The sequence below is a fragment of the Citrus clementina genome, unplaced genomic scaffold (genome assembly GCF_000493195.1).
Source record: "Citrus clementina cultivar Clemenules unplaced genomic scaffold, Citrus_clementina_v1.0 scaffold_4, whole genome shotgun sequence".
Lineage (NCBI taxonomy): Eukaryota > Viridiplantae > Streptophyta > Magnoliopsida > Sapindales > Rutaceae > Citrus > Citrus x clementina.
The window spans coordinates 22,682,203-22,704,647 of record NW_006262274.1 but is presented as its reverse complement, the minus strand read 5'-3'; the positions used below and the strand labels follow the sequence as shown (position 1 = coordinate 22,704,647).

The window sequence follows — 22,445 nt, the reverse complement described above, 5'->3', positions numbered from 1 at the left end:
AAATACTTCAAAAAATCCTTGACATTAAATTATTAGCACATTTCCTCTTGTTTTTTGTTGCTTTTGGCTTAATTTTTACAATATTATCCTCTTACAATAACTTTTTTGGGCATTAGTAAAAAGAAAAAAAAATTAATTATCAATTTAATCTCAAAAAATAAAATAGAAACCAAATTTAAATATGTTACTTTTTTGGAACACACTGCTGAGGGGTTAATATATTAAATTTTTTTAATAATGTAAAAAAAAAGGTAATTTAATTATTTGTACAATAAAATATTTTTTGGACACATGTAAACTTTCACAAAAATTAATATATTTTATTTTATTTTTTGGGGTTAAATTAATAATTTAATTTTTTTATTAATTTCATAAAAAGAAACATTATTGTAAGAGGGTAATATTGTAAAAGTAAGTCAAAAGAAACAAAAAGTAATAGCAGGAATGTCAATAATGTAAGAGTAAGGATGTTTTGAGGCATTTAAAAAAATATAAGGACTAAATGAGCACTAATATTAAAATATAGGGATAAAACGAGCTTTTACCCGTAGTCAAATAATGAAGACTGAATACCTGATATATAATTTTAAATAATAAATTTAACTTTAATTAATTTTTAACATAAAGTTACATATTTGGCCAAAATCATGTCAATTTTAAATTAGATTTGATTGTTTTTAATAGACTCAATTGGGTTTTGGGCATTTAAATTATGCAACGGTACTAATAAATTATAATCTAATGAGATTTGTGTGTGGTTTTAAAATAAGTTTTCTACTTGAATTTATATTTAAATAATTAAATGGATGTAAATTTATAATTTCGGCTAACTAGATAAAACATGTCATTCTGAAATTTTGGACTACGGTGGGGCGGCTAGCTGCCTCCTTGTTGCTTACATTATGCGGATGGAAAACGAAAGAGTGTTGTCTTTAACACCCCTTCAAGATCATGACAAAACCCCTCTACTAGTGAAACTACACCTAAGGACAATTTAGTCTGATCAAGTTATCTTTTTTTTTTTCCTATTCAAATTCTCCAAATAAAACAAACGTTCTATAATTTTATTTTTCTACAAACTCTACAATCATCGAAAATGTATTTTTTTTTTTTAAATCAACATCAATTTAGTTGATTTGCCCAAACTGATAATAACATATTTTTCTTCCTCATTATTAAATTATTTAAAAAACGTGAAGGCTTCTAAGCTAGAACTTTTTTAGTAGTTTTGAATTAAAATATAAAATGTGTTTATTTAAATTAATTATTGGCATTCAAATCCATCTCACTTGGAATACGAATAGAGAAGTAAAGGCAGCACAATTAGACTTAATTTATCCTTAAAATGTAATTTTTCATGGAAGAGGGTTTTATCATGATACAGGGGTGCTAAAAGCACAAATCAAGTTGAAAGCAAGAACGTGAACAACAGATGATGGAGCCCATGGCCTGTGGATATTTTGCGGCCCGCTTTGACAGATGGGGTCGGACAGTTTTCACCAATTGGGCTTTCAAATTGTTTCTCCGTGCAACTAACAACATGGCGCTCCGCTTAGACTTATTGAAAAAGCACATATTAATTTTTAATTTTTAATATTGTCCCTAATTATTCTATAAGATTGCCTCTAATAAAGCTCACGATTTCATATATGTTCTGAAAAGTTTCTCTTCAATTTGGACTGAATTTCTGGCTGCGCGAGAGGAGATTTTGATATGCCTTGAATCATTTATCAGAATATTTAATTAGTAACTAAAATAATTAGATATTTTTGTAAATTTTTTGTTAAAAGGCTTTAGTAACTCAACATATAAAATGAATCTGTTTATTGGGTTATGTCATCAGGTAATCATAGAATAAAAAATACTTTGATAACCTAGAACTTGCTGAGATAATAGAAATAATATTATTAATTAGAGGTTTCTTAACTCATAAGAGCAAGTATATTAAGAAATAATTAAAAAAAAAAACCTTTAATAAAACTCAATCATACTAACCGGTCCCGCTCGCTAAAGCGTCTAATGAAAAACGAAGAACCTAACAGAAACATAAAAACAAAAGTAAAGAAGTACAAAGTAAATTAAAAAGAAAAAAAAAAGAAAAGCACAAAGAAAAAGAAGAAGAAGAATACTGATAAAGAAGATGCCACTTTACAGAGTAAAAGAAGAAGACGAAGAAGAGTACATGATAAAAGAAGATGAAAGCTGAGTCAAAAAGAACGCATGCAGAATTGTTGATGCCGCTTTATAGATAGGACATTGTTAAGTAAATAAAAGCACAAGGTCGGCCATGTTATTAATTCTGTCTCAACATGGATCACCTCAGCCAAATAGTACGAGCAAGACACATGGATAAACATGAGCCAACCAGAGACGAGTACCGACCAGGGTAATATACCGACCAGAGTCATATACCGAGCCGATACTAATCCCCCAAAAAGCGGGAACACGATTCCACAGAATCACGGTAGTTGCGCTTTCCTAGAACCGTTGCGGGAGACGCGAGATCCCACATTTGCCCACAATGAAGCAGTTAAAGTCCCATGAGAGGCTGCCACTACCCGCAAAAGGGGGGATAAAGGGTAAATGGAAACGTGGGACAGCGGCTATAAAAGAAGGAGAAATCGATGAAGAAAAGGGGACAGAAAAAATTGAGAGAGGGAAAACGCTGCCAAATTGCAATCAGACATTTTTCTTACAAACTTCGAATAGATTAGAAACCATCATTGAATCCAAATTGTACTGTTTTCCCGTAAACACCTTGTGCTAACTTAGGCATCGGAGGGTTTACGCCGGCAAAACCACCAGCGTCTTTGATCTGTTTTTGGTGAACGCAGGTCTAGTAAGAGAAAGGAGGGCGATTCCAACCCCAGTGGTTCAAGCAACAATTGATAACACAAACGTTGGTGAAAGAACCTGGTCGGTCAAAAGGCGAGCATATTTAAGCATCAACAGACATGAAAGCCTTTTTCTTTGTAATACAGAAAGATTCAAATTTATCAACCCAAATAGTCAAATTATGTATATTTTCCATTGTTATTTCGACGAGTTTTAGCCGCTAATATTTTCAGTTTTATGCTCGTGGTAGAGCTTTTAGATCTAACAGTGAAAAGAAAAAAAACAAAAAAAAGCTTTCAGTTCCTTTCTTTGATTTTTCTTTACTTGATTAACATATGATGCAACAACGATGATAGGTGATCAATCAAGTGGGGTTAAAAAATCACGTTTTTATTTACCAATACTTGTTTTAAATTAATGACAGACAATGTTAATGTTTTGGCAGAAGAGATAATGATTTTGTTTCTTATTAATTTATTGGCTATTTCTTTCATCAGTACCAAAAGTTTGTCTTCTTGACGTCAATATTGGAAAGACATGACGAGAGCGATCAAAGTATTCATTACATTCCGTCTCCAATCTCTGGATTACATGAAGGAAAATGAACCATTAATGATTAAACTTGGCAAAAACTCATATAATTACTCGATAAAGTGCATGGTGTTATTGTTTATAATTTCCTTCTCCACTTAAATTCTTCATATTAATAGTTATGACAAAAAGTTCAGTTAATTTAAATCATTAACTGGTTAATATCTCCTTTAATAGGTATCGTTATAACCATGCATACTGTATAATTAATTATGGTTCCAAAAAATTTTGCGTGAATTTCTGACGACTGATTAAAACAAGAAATAATTGCGGAAAGTAATGGGGATTGATCAGCAGTCTCTTAAAATATGCTTGTTTTTCAATCAGTTAATAGCCTTCAGATTCGTAGCAAAATCAATGGTCAAGATTTATTGTATTAATATTAATAATTTTTTCAACTCTCATCGACCACATCCTGCATGCCCTATTATCTCCTGCCTCACTCTTTTAAGTTCTCTTTCCATCTCACTTCTTTTCACTTATTTTCTCTGATCTTTAATGTACAGTCTTTTACTTTCAACTTACAAAGAAAAAAAATTAACCATCTTAATTTCTTCCTGAATTACCAGTTTTGCTACTCTCTCTTCCGTCCTCCAAATCATAAACCTGGGTTATAAATGGGGTCTATATTAGGTTCCCAGAAATATTATAACGATCATCATTATTACCCTCGGATTTGAATGGACTGGAAGGACCAAAGTTGAAATCAGTGAGATCAATACCATAATATTTGGATTGAAAGAGTTGAGTCTTTGTACCTCTAATTTGTACACAATGGAACGATGAATATGAAGATGTGGGTGATAATGGAGAAAAGTTAATTAATCATAAATAACAGTGAGATGAAGGAAGTAATTGAGACACAGAGAAGTGAGGAGAAGAACCGTGACGAGTGAATGGGGGTGAAGTCGAAGGGGGCAGAGAAAAAAAATATTAACATATTTTTAGTATCAATGGCAATAAATTTCAACCATTGATTAGCTACAAACTAAAAGTTATTAGTTGATGTGAAAATAAAGATATATTTTTAAGAGGCTGCTGATCCGCTCCCAAAACTAATTAAATTAGGAACGTTCTTTGAGACCGCAACTAGCGTGAGCTAACAAAAATATTAAATTAGCACTTTCTATGAAGATTGATGTATTATTTATTAAATATTATTAAAACATAATTGAAAAACGAAATATATCATAACCTCGCTTTCAACCCCTGCCCACCAATTCCGAGAACCAAATCTTCTATGGCCTCTCACCGGCGGTGCTTTGCTTTTCTCTTTTCCAAAGGCAAAGGACCACCTTTCATATATATATATAATTTAAACCATGTGGGAAGAACAAGAAGTAAAAAGGTTCACTCTTCACTGCCGGAGACACTAAAAGATAATTCTTGTCTTAATAATTAGATCCAGAACAGAATGCTGATCTTTAGACCCATTGATTACTGAAATAGAGATTTTCTATAAGCAAATATATATATATATATATATATATATATATATATATGTTAAATAATAACTAGTCCAACTTTTTAAAGTTAGAAGTGTCGAATAAAGAAAACCGACAGAAATATGAAAACGAAAGATTAAGGAGTAATTAAGGACAAAGTAAAAGAAGAAGATTACATGATAAAGAAGGTAAAAGCAAAGTTGTTGACGCCACTTTGTACAAAGGAATTGTATTATTTATCTCATTTGGGTGCGTGTTTGTTCTTTTTTTAAATATATATTTTTTGAGTTTCCAAAATTAAAAAGAAAACAAAGATTTATATAACTCCTGGCTACTGTATTAATAAATTAAGTTGAGGTCTGAAGTGTTGTAGACAAACATATTAACATATTAACATGTCAACATATATTATCATTAAATTTTATGTAGTATACATAATGGTGAGTAATTAGATGATGATACGATGATCTTCTGGTTTGGAATTGAATTGACATCGAATGTATGGTAAAAAGCTAGTGAACTCGAGTTTTGCGAATGTGTTGAGTTGCTTTCCCTCTTTCTTTAGAGACAGTTGATAAAGTGGTAGATATAACAATATTGATTAATTATTGAATCCTTCTCCACCCAAAAATTTAATATTATGACTGGCAATCATAGTCGAATAATATATTTATGTTCAATTTATGACATATTTAGGGGACATTAATTAATGAGAAACATCATGCCAGCTGAAGAGGTAGGTCACGTAGAAAATATTAAAATACGAAACAAAGAAAATAAGAACAAGCGTGTTGAACTTAATCACACAAACACACCGAGCTGGAAGCAAATCGCATAGCTAGCTTAATACAACTTATAGCCAAATAATGAATTAAAACGGCTAGCTAAACCATACGATCAACAATGGTCCAAGTCAAATCATTCTCGAAAATCCAGTGACAAACTTCGATCCGCCCTGGACCCGAACCCAAAGCCAAGAATGCTCCATGAGTCTGGCTCCAAGCAGACGTATCGATGTGACAGATGGCAACACCGTGATTGATTTTAGCCTTGGTTTTGGGATCCAATAAATCAGCTTCATACACCCTCACTTTTGGAACCGAGTGGCAGTAGTATAGCAAATATGGAAACAAGCTTTGGTGACAAGAGACAGATTGGGTGACTTTGCCACCGTTGATTCCCTTCACTGAACCAATCATAATGTTCTGTTTTGACCCTTGCACGTTCTGAGTTGTACGAAGAGTCACGCTGTTTCCCAGTACTGAGGTGGCGAAGTCAATCATATCCTCGGCTGAGCCAATGCACCGTTTGGTCTCGCCCTTGCTTGGTGGCCGCTCACACTCGCTCAACGCATCCTTGATTATACTCTCCATGCTAGAATTTTCACTTGCATGGAATATTTCCTTGAGTACGTTTACATTGGAACTCGAAAATGGGAACTTGGAAACGATGGCCCGGGGCAGAAACGACCTTTGAGGCATTTTATCTCGAATGTCAGGCATTGGCATCACAGTTCCCGTCTTCAGCATAGACTCGCGGAAGAACTTGCCCGGCTCCACCCATTTATTATTATTTTTATTCACCGAACTGCCATTGGCTGAGCCAGAGCCGCTTTTACTGTAGCTGGCAAAAGTTACACCGGTTTTGGCATAGTCTTTAAAACTGCGATCTGGTCCATAAACTTTGAACCCGATCTTTTGTCCGTCCGCATTCTCCCCGTATCCAGAGAATTTATGCGAGACACTGTTGAAATCCTCCTGGTAATTAGCGAAATTGACTTTCTCAGTGTTGGAACTCTTGGCGTATGATTTGAAGTTATTTGCACCCACATTGGACTGCGGATTGTAACTGGTAAAACTCTCGATCCCAGAATTGCCACCATCTCCATAGCTCTTGAAATTCTGCTCCGGCACGTTCCCATCACTCCCGTACGACTTGAACGTGTCGTTTGCCGCGTTACCCGCCTCCCCATACGATGTGAAGTTGCTCTGTATCACATTCGACTCTTTCGCGTAAGACATAAACTCGTTGGGCAACCCGTTCCCGTTCTTCCCGTAACTCGAGAACGACTCCCCACCTGAGTTGGTGTTTTCGGTGTAGCTCGAGAACGTCTGGGCCCTGCCGTTACCGGCATCCGAATACGATGTGAATCTGAGGTTCGGGACGTTGACTTCTCTGTTGTAACTCTTGAAATCACCAGCGCCACCAGTGGCGCCGGTTCCGTATGTGTTGAAGCTGTCGTCGACAACGTTGCTATGAGAGGCGTAAGCGGAGAATTTGTCATTGTGACCCGCTGAGTCGCGGCTGTATCGGCGGAACGAGTCCACTTCGACGTTTCCGTCCTCCGAGTAGTTCTTGAAGGAGTTGACTCCACCGAGTCCAGCGGTTCCGTAATTGGTGAAGTTCTTGTTTTCATAAACAGCGAAGTTGGCGTCGGCGCCGTGTTTTTCGAGACTCGGCGACAAGTCGGGGAAGCAGAAGAGTTTAGCGGACGAGCAAAAGGACGGGAGGACTGAGGAGAGGGTTTTCTGCTCGGCGAGTTTGGAATAAGTCGCCGTTTCGACGGCGTTCAATGGGGAGGCTTTTGAGAGAAGAAAGTGTGGTTTTGGTGAATTTTTGCTCACGGTTTTGTCCCAGTATCGCATCAGGTAAGCCTTTGGTGAGAATGGGTTTTCTTTGCCTTTTAAGACGTCGCCGGAAGTATTGGCGCCACCTGCCAACGTAACCTTAACCTGCATTAATTAATGCAACATGAACCATCGTTACTTGTTCCGAAAAATATCGGCATTTATTAAATAATTAAAGATCAAGTTCAGAAACTAAATTTAAGAGATGCTTACACTTAAGAGGAGAAATGAATAAAGCAGCACGAAGAAGAAGGAGAAGAGAGAGAGGAGAGACTCCATGGGCTTAGGTTTTGCGTTCATTTTTATTTCTTCCAACTGAGACGAAGAAGAATGTTTGTCGGTTGCCGGTTGGTTGCTTCGTTCGTAGGCTCAATTTAAAGAACTTCAAAGGGTAGACAACGTACAATGGGTTTTGCTTTCATTTTCCTTAGGCTGAGTGAATGTTTTGTTTTCTTAATAGGTTAATTTTGTAAACCTGATTCATGATGAGATTGATTAATTATGTTCACTAACATCAACCTTTTTAATGTACGGATATTATTTAAAAATTAGTAGTTTAATTATTTTATAATATTTTATATTCTCTATTTTTATTAACTATCATATTAAGTATGTATTTATGCATTTTACTTCTACTTTAAATTTGATTCAACTTTTTGAGTTGAGTTAATTTGAGATAATAAATAGTTCTTGTCATCTTTATAAGCTTGACCAAGTTTAAGTGCAATGATAAAAGAGAGAACAAGGATGTCAACTGCTAAGAATGTCTCATTTTATTTTATTTTTCCCCTCCTCTATTAGATTCATATTTTATCTCTAAGCTAAAAATTTAAAGACAAAATTTGCCCCAAAATATACCCTATACCCTCAAAATTTTGTGATCAAAATTTCTTTTTAAAAAAATATTATTAATCCTAATGGTAGAAATTTATGAACTTTTGACATAATCATCATCATCATCATTATTATTATTTATTTGGCTAACTCAACCTGATTATTTTAAAGTTTTTGAGATGGGGTGTAGATAATTATTTCATCTGATTGCACTTAATCGACTTTTGCTTTAAGTTAATAATAACAAGGAATCTAACTCATCAAGTGCCCCCGCAGGATGTGCGCTGGCCGTGCTGTATTCGTATAGACTCAAAAAAAAAAAAAAAATCATAATAATAACTCTTCCATTTGTCTATTAAAAGTCTTAAATTAATATTGCTCTAAGCATATAACGAATTTAATTATAAATTTTGTGAAGATATTTTTTCCTTTTTGGGGGTGAAAGCTATGATGATTAGATAGACAACTATTACACTAACGTTAAGAGTGATGACAAAATTATAAATTTTTATACAAATTATTGTGTCATAAATTTAACGATTGAATGAAAATATAATATAATCAAAATAAATTATATGGATCAAGAAATAATTAATACAGCCAATTGAATTATATACTTTAATCTCCCCCTATATATAATTAACACCATTGCTTGAGCACGTGGTTTGTTAACTTAGTTGTGGAAAGATAGGTTATGGAAAGCATCAAAAAGCTTTTATCACAACAAAGAAAAATGTGTCACATTTTTCGTGCATGCTGTGTGTTCATCAATTGACAAGACACTTCAGAAGTTTACCTAATGGAGAATGAAAACGAAATGCTCCCTTGTATTATGAATCATAATGTATCAGCTTCATCACGACTTTACATAATTTGGACAGGTTAACATCAACTCTTTACTGGAATCTATCTTCAGAATTTATTGTAACATTATAATATAGCTGTATTATTTTGACATTTTATATAGCATGCATGCTAAACGAAGTTCTTGCTTGAGAACTTGAAAGTCACTAAAAAGGAAAAAGGATTGACATATTTGATGCGTCGGCAGAAGAGAACGTGATTTTGTTTCTTATTTGTTGGTTAATTTTCTTTTCGTGATCAGTACCAGAAGGTATTGGCTCTGCATTCCCAATTATAATGTAGAGGCATCAGATATATTAAATATACATCACATTGTGCTATCTCTTCAGTATCTAAATCACATAAAAGAAAAATACCCATTATACTTTAGGTCGCTGGATTCCATTAACAATGATAAATGAACAAAGTCATGATGAGACCATGACAGAATTTTTATTTTTTAGTAGATTTTCAGAATTTTTTTAAAGAAAAAAGTAAAGATACTAAAGGAAGTCATAATGACCTAGCTATAACACAGTGTAATTTTATAGTGTTTACTGCTTATTTCATCTTCTTTTTCCTTACATCATATGGTGTTATAGTTAATTTTGTTCCCTTCAATTTAATAGCAGTTATCTTTATTTTATGTTACATCAATCTATGCACATGTTCTGATATAGACTTAGGAAAAATACACCAACCTACTGATCACAATCCAATACAAAAAAACACAACGTTTTTTTGTATAACTTTAGAGTTACTTTATAATATGGATAATCTTTAATTATGAAAAAAAAACTTAATATGATCTTAGATTTAGATTCGCCGTAAATATTTCTTAACAATGGTTCCATAATAATCTTACGTTAGTTTCTGACGTGATTACACTAGAATTTTTTAACAGGACCAAAGCTCTCTCTATCAATTTACTTAACCAACACAAAAATAATTTATTTAATCAACACATGTATTATAATTTCTCCTCACCTTAGATAACATCGAACGTCTTTAGTGGAACTTAGTTCCGACAAATGACAAGGGCAATATAATTATTAGTTGCGACTAATGCACATGGGCAGTTGTGACTTTGATGCAAAGGATTAACATGGTCAATCATATGAGTGATTCATAGAAAGAAACGTTATATATAAATCCACATTACATCCAAACATAGGTTTTAATGTTCACAAGAGAGCATTTTGTCTGAAGTAATTTGTTGTCATTAATAACATCACTAACGAGAAAGTCCTTGGTGTTCTTAAATAATTGTTTCTTATTTATTCACTATATGTCATATCATCACGTATATTATTATGATTGATTCAAGCATAAACATAATAGAGAGTAAACTTTAGGAGTACTCAAAAAATTTTCCGCTGACAAACGACATTGATCAGCTAGATTTGAGAGTGATCGATTTCCCTATCAAATCTCAACACATTGAACATTAAAAACAATTATTACTGTTCGATGATTCATTTGTTGCACGATTCATATATCGATATAGTTCCAAAATACCAAAAAAAAAAAAAAAAAATTCAAAACCAACCATATAACAGTATAAAATGAAAGACAATTAATTAATTGTCTCCAATAGAGACTGTTGGGTATGTGTTTCGTGGAAAGCATGCTGAAACTGATTGAGTACAAATTCCAAGTGTTGTAATTGAGACTCCAACTTCTGTGGGGCAATAGCTTTAATTATCAGGCATTGTATTGTTGTTTCCCACGTTTTCTCCATCGTTTTCAAAATGCCATTCATGGTTTTTTTTTTCTCCCTCCTTGATTGAAAGAGATTTGGAAAATGCGCGTGTATTGATATGTACTCATTATTTTATACTTTGTTTTACCGATATTTTTAGTGCCAAAATACATAGTCATTTACACCACATCATATATCCAAAAAATATTACAAAATATATATTAAAAAAATAAGTGTGTACTTCGGATATGCACTAAAATAAAATTAATATGTGGCAGTATAAAGAATTACATGACAACTTATATAAGGTCTAAAAAAAGTTATTGATCTAATTTGAAGACACAACAATAAGCGACACGTGATTACTAATAGAATCATGCATCAAAAACTCAAATACTAATAAAAATAATTATAAATCTAATGACGTAAAGAAAACAAGAGAATAGATGACATAAACTGAAATCCAAAATCAAAATTTTCTTCAAGTCTGGTCTATAAATATAGACCAAAAAGATTAAGAAAGGATAGTTACCATAAAAAAATATGCAAGATAATTGCAAAAAGAGATATATTATTGCTTACTTTCCCTAGGTAACGAGAAAGTATACAAAGAGAAAGTATCAACTAGGAAAAGACATAATTACAAAAGTTCAGGAACCTTCTATCTATAAAAGATTTTAGAGTGGTTAAATTATGGGATTTTGTGACCGTTTAAGAGTTTGTCAAGGAGTCCTTGAATAAGCAACTTGTCATTGAAGAGCCGTTGATGATTGATGGTTTGTTGGCTGATTTATTGGTATTAGCGAGTGAATCCTATAACGACTCACCTCACCTACTCCAAATTAAACATAAAAGATAAGATGAACCCCAATTATAAAGAAGCATAGGGTTCTTGTTCTTAGATATATTGATCACTACAACATTATCGATAGAGATCAAAGAAATTCACAAATCATATATGATCACTTTCCATTAGTACTGGCAGTGCTTTGCTCTTTTTTATTCTTTTCTAAAGGCAGTGGACCACATTTTGTGTCTATAAACCATGTGAGGAAAATTATGTAAACTATATATGGTTGAACTGTTTTGCTGAGCTCCAGGGCCAGACACACAATTATGATATTTCTTGTTTTGATATAATATCAAAAACAGAATGCGGATTCCAGTAATTCAGTGGAGACTTATGTTCAATTCTGTTCATTCCCAGTATTTGTCTGCCATTTTTTTTTTCCTTTTATTTTGCAAAAAGATGCAACTTGTTTGACTCCCACCAACTCCGAGAATTACCATTATGTTAATAGAGATATACTCTAAATAATCTAGAGAAAGAATTATTTAATCTGCATGAAAATTTTGATTAAGCAGAGTGCATCAACCTCTTTCTTAAGAACACAAACTCTCTTGCACAGGTCATATTCACACTACCTTCCCTTCGGTGTATACATGGGTACTGCGACATGGAACGCTAGAGATAAATAACTAATTTGATGACCGACATGGAACGCTAGAGATATATAATTAATTTGATGACCATGTTTTATGTAGTGCTGGATCATATAAATAAAGCACGAGTTTCTGACATATTGCTGCATTATTTTCTTGTAATAAAGACATGCATGTTACTGTTAGCTACCTGTCTCAATGTGAAGGATGTTTCTTGATGTCATATCAATGGTTCCATCAGTTTCTAGCCTTCATGTGCTGCCACATGAAGTGATCCTACTTACATATATAAAAGACAATGTCATTATCTAACTTGTTTAAGTATGATTTATGCTTAAATTTGGAAAGATTCTACCAACCCCAAGACTTTGTTTCCACATAATCACGATGTATTAGTGTTTGTTTTGCTTCTCTGCTGCAGAGTATCTCAGTGAAGTATTGTCGTTTGTGAAAGAGGAAAAAAAATAAGAGGAGGAGGCCACCATTTTCAGCACTTTGATTAATTACTTTTTTCAAGACAGCGTTATTTGTAAACAAAATTATTTCAGATGATCAAGCAATATTTTAAGCAAAGCCATGATTTCAGAAGAAATTCATCATTTCCTGTGAAGTAATTGGCACCAGAACCTTGGATAAAATCATTTTATATTATATACGACTAACCATAAAGCAAATTTTTTTCTTAACTAGCTATCTCTCTGTATATGTCCATTCTAGAAACTGCTGCAATGTCGAAGATACTACACTAATATTGTCACTACATATATGTGTTACAGAACTTTGCCCTAAAATAATATAAGTTTTATACAATTAATTTAAGAAAATTACATTTGAAAAATGAAGGCCCGTTCCTTTCAAAATTAATGAGCATGGTATATTATATTGTTATTGTTAATATTATTATTGATGATATCATGGTGACGTATTGCGGATGGCAGGGTTTTAGTACAGCTAAAGCTTCTTACCGTGGCATCTTTTCTTTGTTTCCAATTTTGAGATATGGATTTCCTTTTTTACAAAAAGTTTGTGAAATCATTAAAAAGAATAGAGAAAAGGACAGTCAACCCATAACGTTTAAAGAAATTGACATAAATCCTTTCAACGTTTTAAAAAAGACTTATAATTCTTATTTCGTTAACAAACACCGTTTGTTTTAATAGTAAATTTTTTTAAAATTTATAATTACTATTATACTCTTATAATAAATAAATTAATATATTAATTTAAGACATGTCACAATTAATAATTTTTTTAAAGCTTAAAATCGTAATGATGAACATTGCTTAAACAAAAATTGTTTAGGATAAATTATGGATTTGTATCCTTTTGGTGGACAAGATCATGTTTTTCCCAAAGCTTTTTGTTTTTTTTTCTTGAATGAATCACGACAACTTCTACTATTATCATTATGTATTAGCACCAATTAACAAATTATAATTTTTAATATTATGTTTCGCTAGTAATAATTGACAAATTATTGGCCTTTTTGCTAAATTTAATCAAATATGTCCATCACTAAGCTTTTAGATGAAATGTAAATTGGACAAATGCGAAGTAAAATTGGCTGCGTATTTCGGTATTTGTTATTCGAAAGGGTATATTCATAATTTATAATTAATAATTTGGGTAAAATATAATTGTATCTCAATTTTAAGCTTTAAAAAAATTATTAATTGTGACATGTCTCAAATTAATATATTAATTTATTTATTATAAGGGTATAATAGTAATTATAAATTAAAATAAATTTACTATTAAAACAAACGGTGTTTGTTAACAGAAATGGGTTATAAGTCATTTTTAAAACGTTGAGTGGTTGAATGTCATTTTTCCAAAAGAATATTGTGTTTCTATCCTTTCTTTTTTCTCTTACTTTGATTCCTCAAAGCGCGGTGGTCGCACAATCGAGCTGATTTTGTGCATGAATAAAGAAAAAAATGAATAACTTACACGAGATTTATCCATTTACACAATATGTTAGAACTGGGGATTTTGATCATGTTCAATAAATAATGTTACATTAGGAGGGCTCTTTTTAGTGGATGCTGCCATAACAAACCCTACAAGGGATTTTCTATTAAAGAAAGTGAAATCTTCTGCTTTCTAATGATATCTTTATTGAAGCAAAATAAAATTTTCTGATGAAAGATGTAAGGATGATTGATTGTATTGTTTTTCATAATAAAGAAATCCTTTTTGCACTAGATAATGGTATGCTGACTCGGATATATACTTGAATTGTAATTTCCAAAGGTGAATCGATGCTGGTATCTTTAATTAAGTATTGGCTAGAAACTCAGTCATTTGATCCACATTATAAGAACTTATTCTGCACTTTTAAAGGCCCACAAGTGCAATGATTCAAGTTAATGGAGGTTTCATAATAAACAAGAGAGCCTGCCCATGATCACGAATCATGATTTATGAGCAATTGAGCTCGCACTCTAAGCTCAGAAAAGACAATGCAAGCTGTGTAGGTACTATGCATTAAATCAAACAAGAGCACCAAGTATCAAACAACTATTATAATTACTCAAGAGGCAATTATAACAATGGACCCAACCACCAATATACCAACTCACAGCTAATTCTAATTAATGACTTTGCCGACATACGATTTAGCCATAATTAGCAACAGTTAATATGAATTCCATTTAACCGGGAAAGCTGATTTAACATTCATTTTATCTAGGAAAGCGTACCTCTCGCGCATGAACATACTATTCAAGCACAATAAAAGGAAAAAAAAAATGGCAGACAAATACTGGGAATGAACAGAATTGAACATAAGTCTGATTGCATATTCAGTTCCCTACAAGTATTTCCTACTGAACATACATTCACATGACGTCCATCGAACGTAATACAGATTATATATATCTTGTTTTGTTTGTTCTTGTTTTATTTTGTTGATGCATAGCCAATCCTGTGAGTGGTCCCTGCAGTATGTTTTCTGGAGGCATGATAATGGAAAAGAAAGCCCGATACCCACTAGTGTTGAGACAAACACGGTGGAAAGAGTTTGTCCAACAGCACCCACAAGAGAAAATATGATCTCTCATTGCATAGGTGGATAACCTCCACCTAGGCTCTCAATTTCACTTTGGAAACTGTCTTTGTCCTGCTAAAACGCCCACTCCAAGAATCCCTTCAGTGTTAGTGCAGTGACCATACTAGACCGATTCCCCACATTTCTTGCCGTCCATTATGTTTGCCCACATTCTTAATTTCCTATCTGATCAGTTTCACCGGTTGTCAAATGATGCCATATTTACACAGCTTCCAGATACAGTTGCGATTGAGTTGAGACGATCAGATTTCAACACAGCATAATTGAGCGCGGGGCAGTGCAAATGCAACATTATGATCAGCAGAACATCAAGGCGTAAGCAAATTGAACTCCCACGGACTACAAAGGGATAAAAGGCCACATGAGAAAACAAACGACTCTCAAAAGTGTTTGTATGCATACCGTCCTTCGACTTTGCAAGTGCAGAGGGTATATTCCGATGTGTGAAGGCAATGTCCTTTTAACCAATTTTAAGATTTGCGCTTTGAGTTTGAATAGACCATGGGACTTGACTTACATTGTGGCTTTTCCCAGTAATCCGTTTCTGACCGTAGCCTCTGCTATCATCAATTAAACATTGCTGTCAAATCATCTAAAATCAGGATTTCATTTCTTCGCCCCCACATGTGAATCTTCAAGCTAACCATTAAACATTACATAAAACATAGGTTTTTCCCCATGTCCGTCAAACACTGTGTCAATGTCAAGTGCTCAGGATTACCAAAGTGCGCATTCACATGGGTGACTTGGCCAATAAAACATATGGTTGGACAGATTAAGCAGGCCAAAACCACACTTATATATAATAACATACATTTCACGATATTAATATTTCAAGTATAATCTAATAGCCAAAGAACAGTTGAGTTCCAAAAATAAATAGGTCGCAAACAAACCAAAGACAGTTCTAAATGCCAGCTGCTTTAACTTATCAACTTTAGAGCCATCACCATCTGTTTGGAGGTCCAATCAAAAGGTTCTACTGGATCTGCCACAACGGTAGAAAGCATCTTGGGTAGTAATAGCTTCCAGATTTCTTCTTCCTAAAGGCACCACAGTTTTGGACAGGAGATGCCGCATAAACGACAGTACTATGATATGCTGGATTTCTTTTTATTCTTGGGTCACATTGCAGTGAGTAAGTGAACACCGTCCAGAAATTCACTCTTCTACAACATTCACAAGCTCATATTCAATCAGAGAGAGGTTGTTATCTTCCTTCACGGTGAAATTGGCAGGCTCTGCAACTTCAACACGGCCCCACTTGTCCACAGCAAGTCTCATTGATCCTTTAAACATGTCAATTTTTGCATTGCGCAGAATCACAGTAGTACCCTCTTTCATCAGGTCCACTAAGCAACAACAAGCAAACATTGATTAGAACTGGATTCATAATTTAAAACAACTACTATAAGTTTGACAGTGTTTCTGATGAAAGTAAGATGCAAATAACAATAATTCCACTGGTAGACCTAAATAACCATTGTTCATGACCAAAAAACTTAGTATATAAGCCATTTGGATGAGTCCAGTTGCGGTTTTCTCAGTTGAGTCTAGACAGCCAACGCCTTTAATGATTTAGGGTAAGTTCAAAGCACTAGCTTCAAGCTCTGAAATTCACATAAACAATCATAACACCATCATATGATCCATAAAACTGCTTAGCTATGCAAATTTTGATACTATTTTACTATCCTGTCTAATGATAAAACTAGCATACCATTATTCTTGTCCCGTCCCTGAATTTATGACCATGAATATAGGCCGCACTAGAAACGCTTGTAAAACAGCTTATTGTCTTATCTCATGGCCAATGGTTATTTACAACAAAATTTGAAGTGTTCATTCTCATACATGAATTACTAATGGAACTTCCAAACAAGAGCTAACATATGGCATCATGTCTAGGAAAGAATAAAGAAAAAGAAATAATCAACATACTCATGAGTTGGAACACACAGATGATGAATGCTGCAATAGCAAAACAACACAAATTCCAAAATAAATCCACAAAAAATTATAACATGTCTGCAGCTCTGCACGAATATGTACCTTGATCATTTCTAGCAGTAAAGATAATCATTCCTGTCTCATCACCAACCAAGCATTCAGCAATTCGCATCTGACGTACTTGTGTTCCATCACCACGGCCCTTCTGCAATACCATCTTCGTACTCACGACCTTCACTGTGAGAGTGTGCCCACTAGTACCCGGGCGTAGCTGATCAACCTTGGTAAAAACTGGTTTCCTCAATCCTGATTTTGATTCTGCCATTTCCAGCAAAACTAAAAAACCTAACGAATAAAATGCTTCAGTGGTGCAACTCAAAACAAACCCAAAGAGGTTCGACAGTAAACATGGGCAAATGATTTTGTAAATCAGTCCCAACTAATCAATACAAAAGAAAAGCAAATTCATTGCAGCAAACACTGTCTACTTACCATTATTGAATGGAATTTGGTTTCATAATCTATTTTATTCGTTCCTATTAGTGAACAGCTATTAATTACAGTTATTTAAAGGTAAACATCGATGCTTTAAGGGTTTTAAGGTTTCAATGTGTTAAATTACGGTATAAAGCATGTAAAGATACTAAAGTTTCATTAAGGCATATCCTTTATGAGTTGTATGAAATCAGTTTCACTTGTCATAACACCCAAAAGATGTTTTACCTTTTTCATAAACTAGGTTTCAACACAAATGAAATATAATTCAACTAATCCAGCAGTTCACTGGGTCAATAATGCACAGAAGGGAGAGACGCACACAAATGGATCCCACTAACCTCTCCATTAACTCATCTAAGTTAAACAAAAATGTGGGAAAGTGAACCAAGTTTAATATCTGAATCTTAATACACACTCCCATTTTGTTCTGATATTGAGCAAATAGTTTTTTCCGAAACACAAACAGCCGACCGAAAAGCGAGGGGAGAAAGAAAAAAGGCTTTGGAATTTTTAGCATCTGAATCTTTGTCACAAATCACATTCTTTTGTCCATAAGACCAAATTTCATCAAAACAACGTAAAAAATGAATTCTATAATCTCAATGTAAGACTCTTCAAACAAAACTCTTATTGAACCCACATAAACCTATACTTGATAAGTTGAACTTTTGAACTTTTTGAAAAAAGATAATGTTCAGACATAAACGGTGCAATTTCTTCCCTTTACCGAATTTTCTTATCATCCAAAGTCTGCGCACCTAAAGACCAAATGTGGGGCCTTTGATGAGAATAAATACAAAAAACATCCTCATAGCAACATTTGATCGATTCATATACATTGCAAATCGCAATCTATGATCTTCAAAAAGAAGTAAACATCCTTTAACTCTATCCATTTATTTTATATTCTAACGGTGAAATTAAATAGATCAGACAACAAAATTGCATAAAAGTAAACGGAGCATCACCCCCCAAAAAAAAAGGCTAATATTTTCAAACAAATCAACAATCGGATAAAACGAAAATAGAAAGAAAAAATAATCTTCACTACCGAAATCGAGAGGTAGGGTTTTCACGAACCTGAGTGGAGACACGAAATGATTTTGGGAATTGAAGGAAGAGACAGAGTCAAGAGAGAGTAAGAGATCTAGTTGTTTGAGAAGCTAGCCGTCAGAGTCGGCTCTTGATGGAAAGAGTTGAGTCATTCAATACAGACCGTCGATCTCAGATTCCCCCAAAACTTATCTTTACCCTACACGTGGCGGGTTTCGTCAATTTTTATTTCTACTTAATGACGTCGCTGTACTTTCCCAAAAAAAGGAAAATGACGTCGTTGTACCAGCTGGCATGTTTGGATTCAATATATGCCGTCGATCTTTCGATAACTTAAAAAATCTTGCCCTACACGTGGATGGCAGAACAACAACATCACTCAAGAGCAACGACAGCGTTTAAGTAACTGATGTGGGTGATAAATTGATAAGTTCTGACATGTGGCGCGAGGCGAGACAACTTAAAGTTAAAACGACAGAACCGAAGAGATTGCTGGTTGCATTACAATTTACATACATAAGAATTAAGAAGGGAGATGTGATAAGCATAAGCCGTTGGTGAGAACTACAACGTACGGTTGCAACAAATGGAGACCATACTTACTACTACTGCTTCTAAACTCACAATCTTTCATTCTATCTCCTCCACCAAATTAAATTCATTTTCTCGAAAATTTTCCGTCGGTTTCTCGGGAAACAAAAACAGGAAAAAAGTAACCACCCTTAAGCAAGGCTCATTTTCTTACCTTCCTCTTGGAGTTCAAGCAAGTGCATCACAAGCTGCAGCATCGTCCACTGAGGCTGAGCCCACTAAAGTGGGAACTGTTCCAAGCGAAATGAAGGCTTGGCTGTATGGGGAATATGGGGGCGTTGATGTTTTGAAGTTCGACGAGAAAGTGACAGTGCCTCAAGTGAAGGAGGATCAAGTGTTGATCAAAGTTGTCGCTGCTGCCCTTAATCCTGTTGATGGGAAGAGAAGGCAGGGCAAGTTCAAGGCCACTGATTCTCCTCTCCCGGTATATTTTCATTTTCACTCTTGTTAATTTCATTATTTTTTTTAATATAAATTTATTAGACCCCAGATATATGTATGTGTGTGTGTATAGTGCACGCATTAGTCTTTGTTTGAATTTGTAATCATTTTTCAGACTGGAAATTCGTCAAAAGAATTTCAGTAAGTTTATACCCTGATGAAAATTTAGAAAGTTTGAATTGGGTGGTATTCTTACTATTCATTAAAAAAAAAGAAAAAGGAATGACGTATATATAGACATGTACTGTGTCTGATGGGTGATAGCCTTGGAACCGTCTTTCTTTGAATTTTGAAAGAAATATAGTGATATGACACAAATGACTATGCATTAGTTTTGCAGACTGATTTAACATTTCTTGTAAAATTGGGCTTCAGTAGGATGAGAAGTTGAGATCGAAGAAATGCTTACCATTAGCCGATTATAGCATAATTAAGTGTTCTTCTTTAACTTTTTTTTTGGGGGGGGGGGGGGGGGGGGGGGGGGGGCAATATACTTTATTGAACTTATAGAATAATATTTTCTATACACTTTATTGAATTTATATAATATTTTCTTGTTTATGCAGCTGGCGAAACAAGTATTTGGTGCTTCAAGAGTTGCAGCAACTTCGAGTACCAGGAACTTGGAGTTCTTGAAGAGTTTGGGTGCTGATTTGGCTATTGATTACACCAAAGACAACTTTGAAGATTTGCCAGAAAAATTTGACTTAGTCTATGATGCTATTGGTAAGATCTTTTACTAATTGCTAGTTTTTGGTGGCTAAATGTTTATTTTCTATCACTAGAGATCCTCAAAAGTTATAGTGGGACTGGTATGTCTTCAGTTGTCACTGGTTTCTACTTCCTGCCTCTGTTCCATATGATTGCACATGTTTCTTCTAGGGCTTGATTTTTAGAGTCGGTTAATGGAAATTATTTCCCTTTGGTTCTAAAACAACAGGGCAGTGTGATAGAGCAGTAAAGGCCATCAAAGAAGGGGGCACCGTGGTAGCTCTAACTGGCGCTGTTACACCTCCTGGCTTCAGATTTGTTGTCACTTCAAACGGAGAAGTTTTGAAGAAACTAAATCCATATCTAGAGAGCGGAAAGGTGAAGCCCATCATAGACCCCAAGGGACCATTCCCCTTCAGCCAGGTTGTTGAGGCTTTCTCATACATTGAAACCAACAAAGCTACTGGAAAAGTTGTTATACACCCAATTCCATGACAAAGAAAAAAGTGGTAGGCTGTTTTGTCATTTGTAATTGTCAATTAGAATGATATGAGGTATTGTATCTTCTATTCTCTTCTTTTTCATTGAGGGCAGTAGCTTAATAAAAAGAAGTCGTTATATATTGTATATGATAATGATCACAGGACTCTCTCATTCTTATTTCTCTCTGTCTTCTTTTGTTGCTTTAAATCTGGGTTATGCATATCATGCATAAACCTGCAACCATCCTTGGTAAGTCCTTTTTAGGAGTTCATTATGTTGTGGAGATCGGCAAAGTTTTAATGTTTGTAGCTGAAGTCAAGAAAAAAATCATGGCTCAGATGCCTCTGTCACTGTGCATGTGGTACAAGTTCACGTCTGGTATGGTTGGTGCTCTAAGTGAAACTTTCAGCAACTTAAATGCAATTTACCGTATGCTTACTGCTTCGCAGGGCTATGATTATTCCACATTTAAACTGCATGTTTGCATCGCAGGTCCGGTTCGGGACGAAGTTAATGTGCACTCTTAACTAGTACAATTAAACTTCAACCACAAGTTGCACAAACACTTTCACTGCATTTGCGCCAAGAGGCCCAAGACATGGATTAAAGATTACTTGTGCAGGCTATACGCCGACATGCTCAGCTCCCGTATGCAACAATGAACAGCTGAGCTGGGCCTGGGTTTACCATTAGTATCAGTCAAGCTCAAGGAGTTCATCGAAGAAAAGACAATGAAAACGGACCCACACTTTTCGACAACGTGGGCTCATATGATAATTTGGCATTGCCGTAAAAAGGCGGCAACCCTTTTGTTTGTATCCATCTTAATAAACTAATGGGACCGCGTAAAATCTATCAAGTAATCCTTCATGTCACACTGACACAGCCCAGCCTACAACAAAATCAATTGGCCCCAAATCTTACGTTTTGACAGGCAATCTGCCGGCATTAGAGATTTACTCCGCTACTAAAGTTTTGCTGATATTTTAGTTGTACCTTGGTGATCAAATGCCAACAACGGTCAACAAATACGCCAGTGGAGTGTGGGATCGATGAAGTCATGATGCGGAAGAGAAATTAAGTGAATAAAACAATTAAACAGGCCAATAGGTGAGGACCTGCCTGTCAGGGTATGATAGTTCCACTGAGTTTTGTAACATAGCAATTGATACTGCTACATTTGATGCACATGTAAAACATTTATTAATCTACTCAAAAGTCACAAATTAAACTCACCAATTAAGCATGGTAATCAAGGGTTTATGTATATAGCAAAGTAGAGTTAGGAGAGAAATGAGAAAGAAAATGACCTCCAACTAACAGAGAAG

The 22,445-nt window shown here is 34.5% G+C and overlaps 3 protein-coding genes across 4 annotated transcripts; 1 reads left to right on the top strand and 2 right to left on the bottom strand.

Annotated features, from left to right (window-relative positions):
- Nucleotides 1-5,593: 5,593 nt before the first annotated feature.
- On the bottom strand, nucleotides 5,594-7,935 carry LOC18043481 (polygalacturonase 1 beta-like protein 3). The gene is made up of 2 exons (XM_006438329.2): nucleotides 7,712-7,935; nucleotides 5,594-7,603 (listed from the first exon to the last, which is right to left on the bottom strand). The coding sequence occupies exons 1-2, from the start codon at nucleotides 7,796-7,798 to the stop codon at nucleotides 5,756-5,758; spliced, it is 1,935 nt and encodes a 644-aa protein (XP_006438392.1). The 5' UTR covers nucleotides 7,799-7,935; the 3' UTR covers nucleotides 5,594-5,755.
- Nucleotides 7,936-16,136: 8,201 nt separating this feature from the next.
- Nucleotides 16,137-19,016, bottom strand: LOC18043480 (uncharacterized protein At4g28440). Of its 2 annotated transcripts, none has more exons than XM_006438328.2 (3): nucleotides 18,919-19,016; nucleotides 17,443-17,685; nucleotides 16,137-16,742 (listed from the first exon to the last, which is right to left on the bottom strand). In XM_006438328.2, the coding sequence occupies exons 2-3, from the start codon at nucleotides 17,663-17,665 to the stop codon at nucleotides 16,552-16,554; spliced, it is 414 nt and encodes a 137-aa protein (XP_006438391.1). In that variant the 5' UTR covers nucleotides 17,666-17,685; nucleotides 18,919-19,016; the 3' UTR covers nucleotides 16,137-16,551. The 2 variants fall into 2 exon arrangements, with proteins under 2 accessions (XP_006438391.1, XP_006438390.1); XM_006438327.2 differs by having other exon boundaries at nucleotides 17,443-17,676; nucleotides 18,919-19,002.
- A 340-nt stretch (nucleotides 19,017-19,356) lies between these two features.
- On the top strand, nucleotides 19,357-21,375 carry LOC18043479 (2-methylene-furan-3-one reductase). The gene is made up of 4 exons (XM_024186319.1): nucleotides 19,357-19,928; nucleotides 20,039-20,109; nucleotides 20,481-20,649; nucleotides 20,864-21,375. Exons 1-4 carry the CDS (start codon nucleotides 19,478-19,480, stop codon nucleotides 21,127-21,129), a joined length of 957 nt encoding a protein of 318 aa, XP_024042087.1. The 5' UTR covers nucleotides 19,357-19,477; the 3' UTR covers nucleotides 21,130-21,375.
- Nucleotides 21,376-22,445: the final 1,070 nt, after the last annotated feature.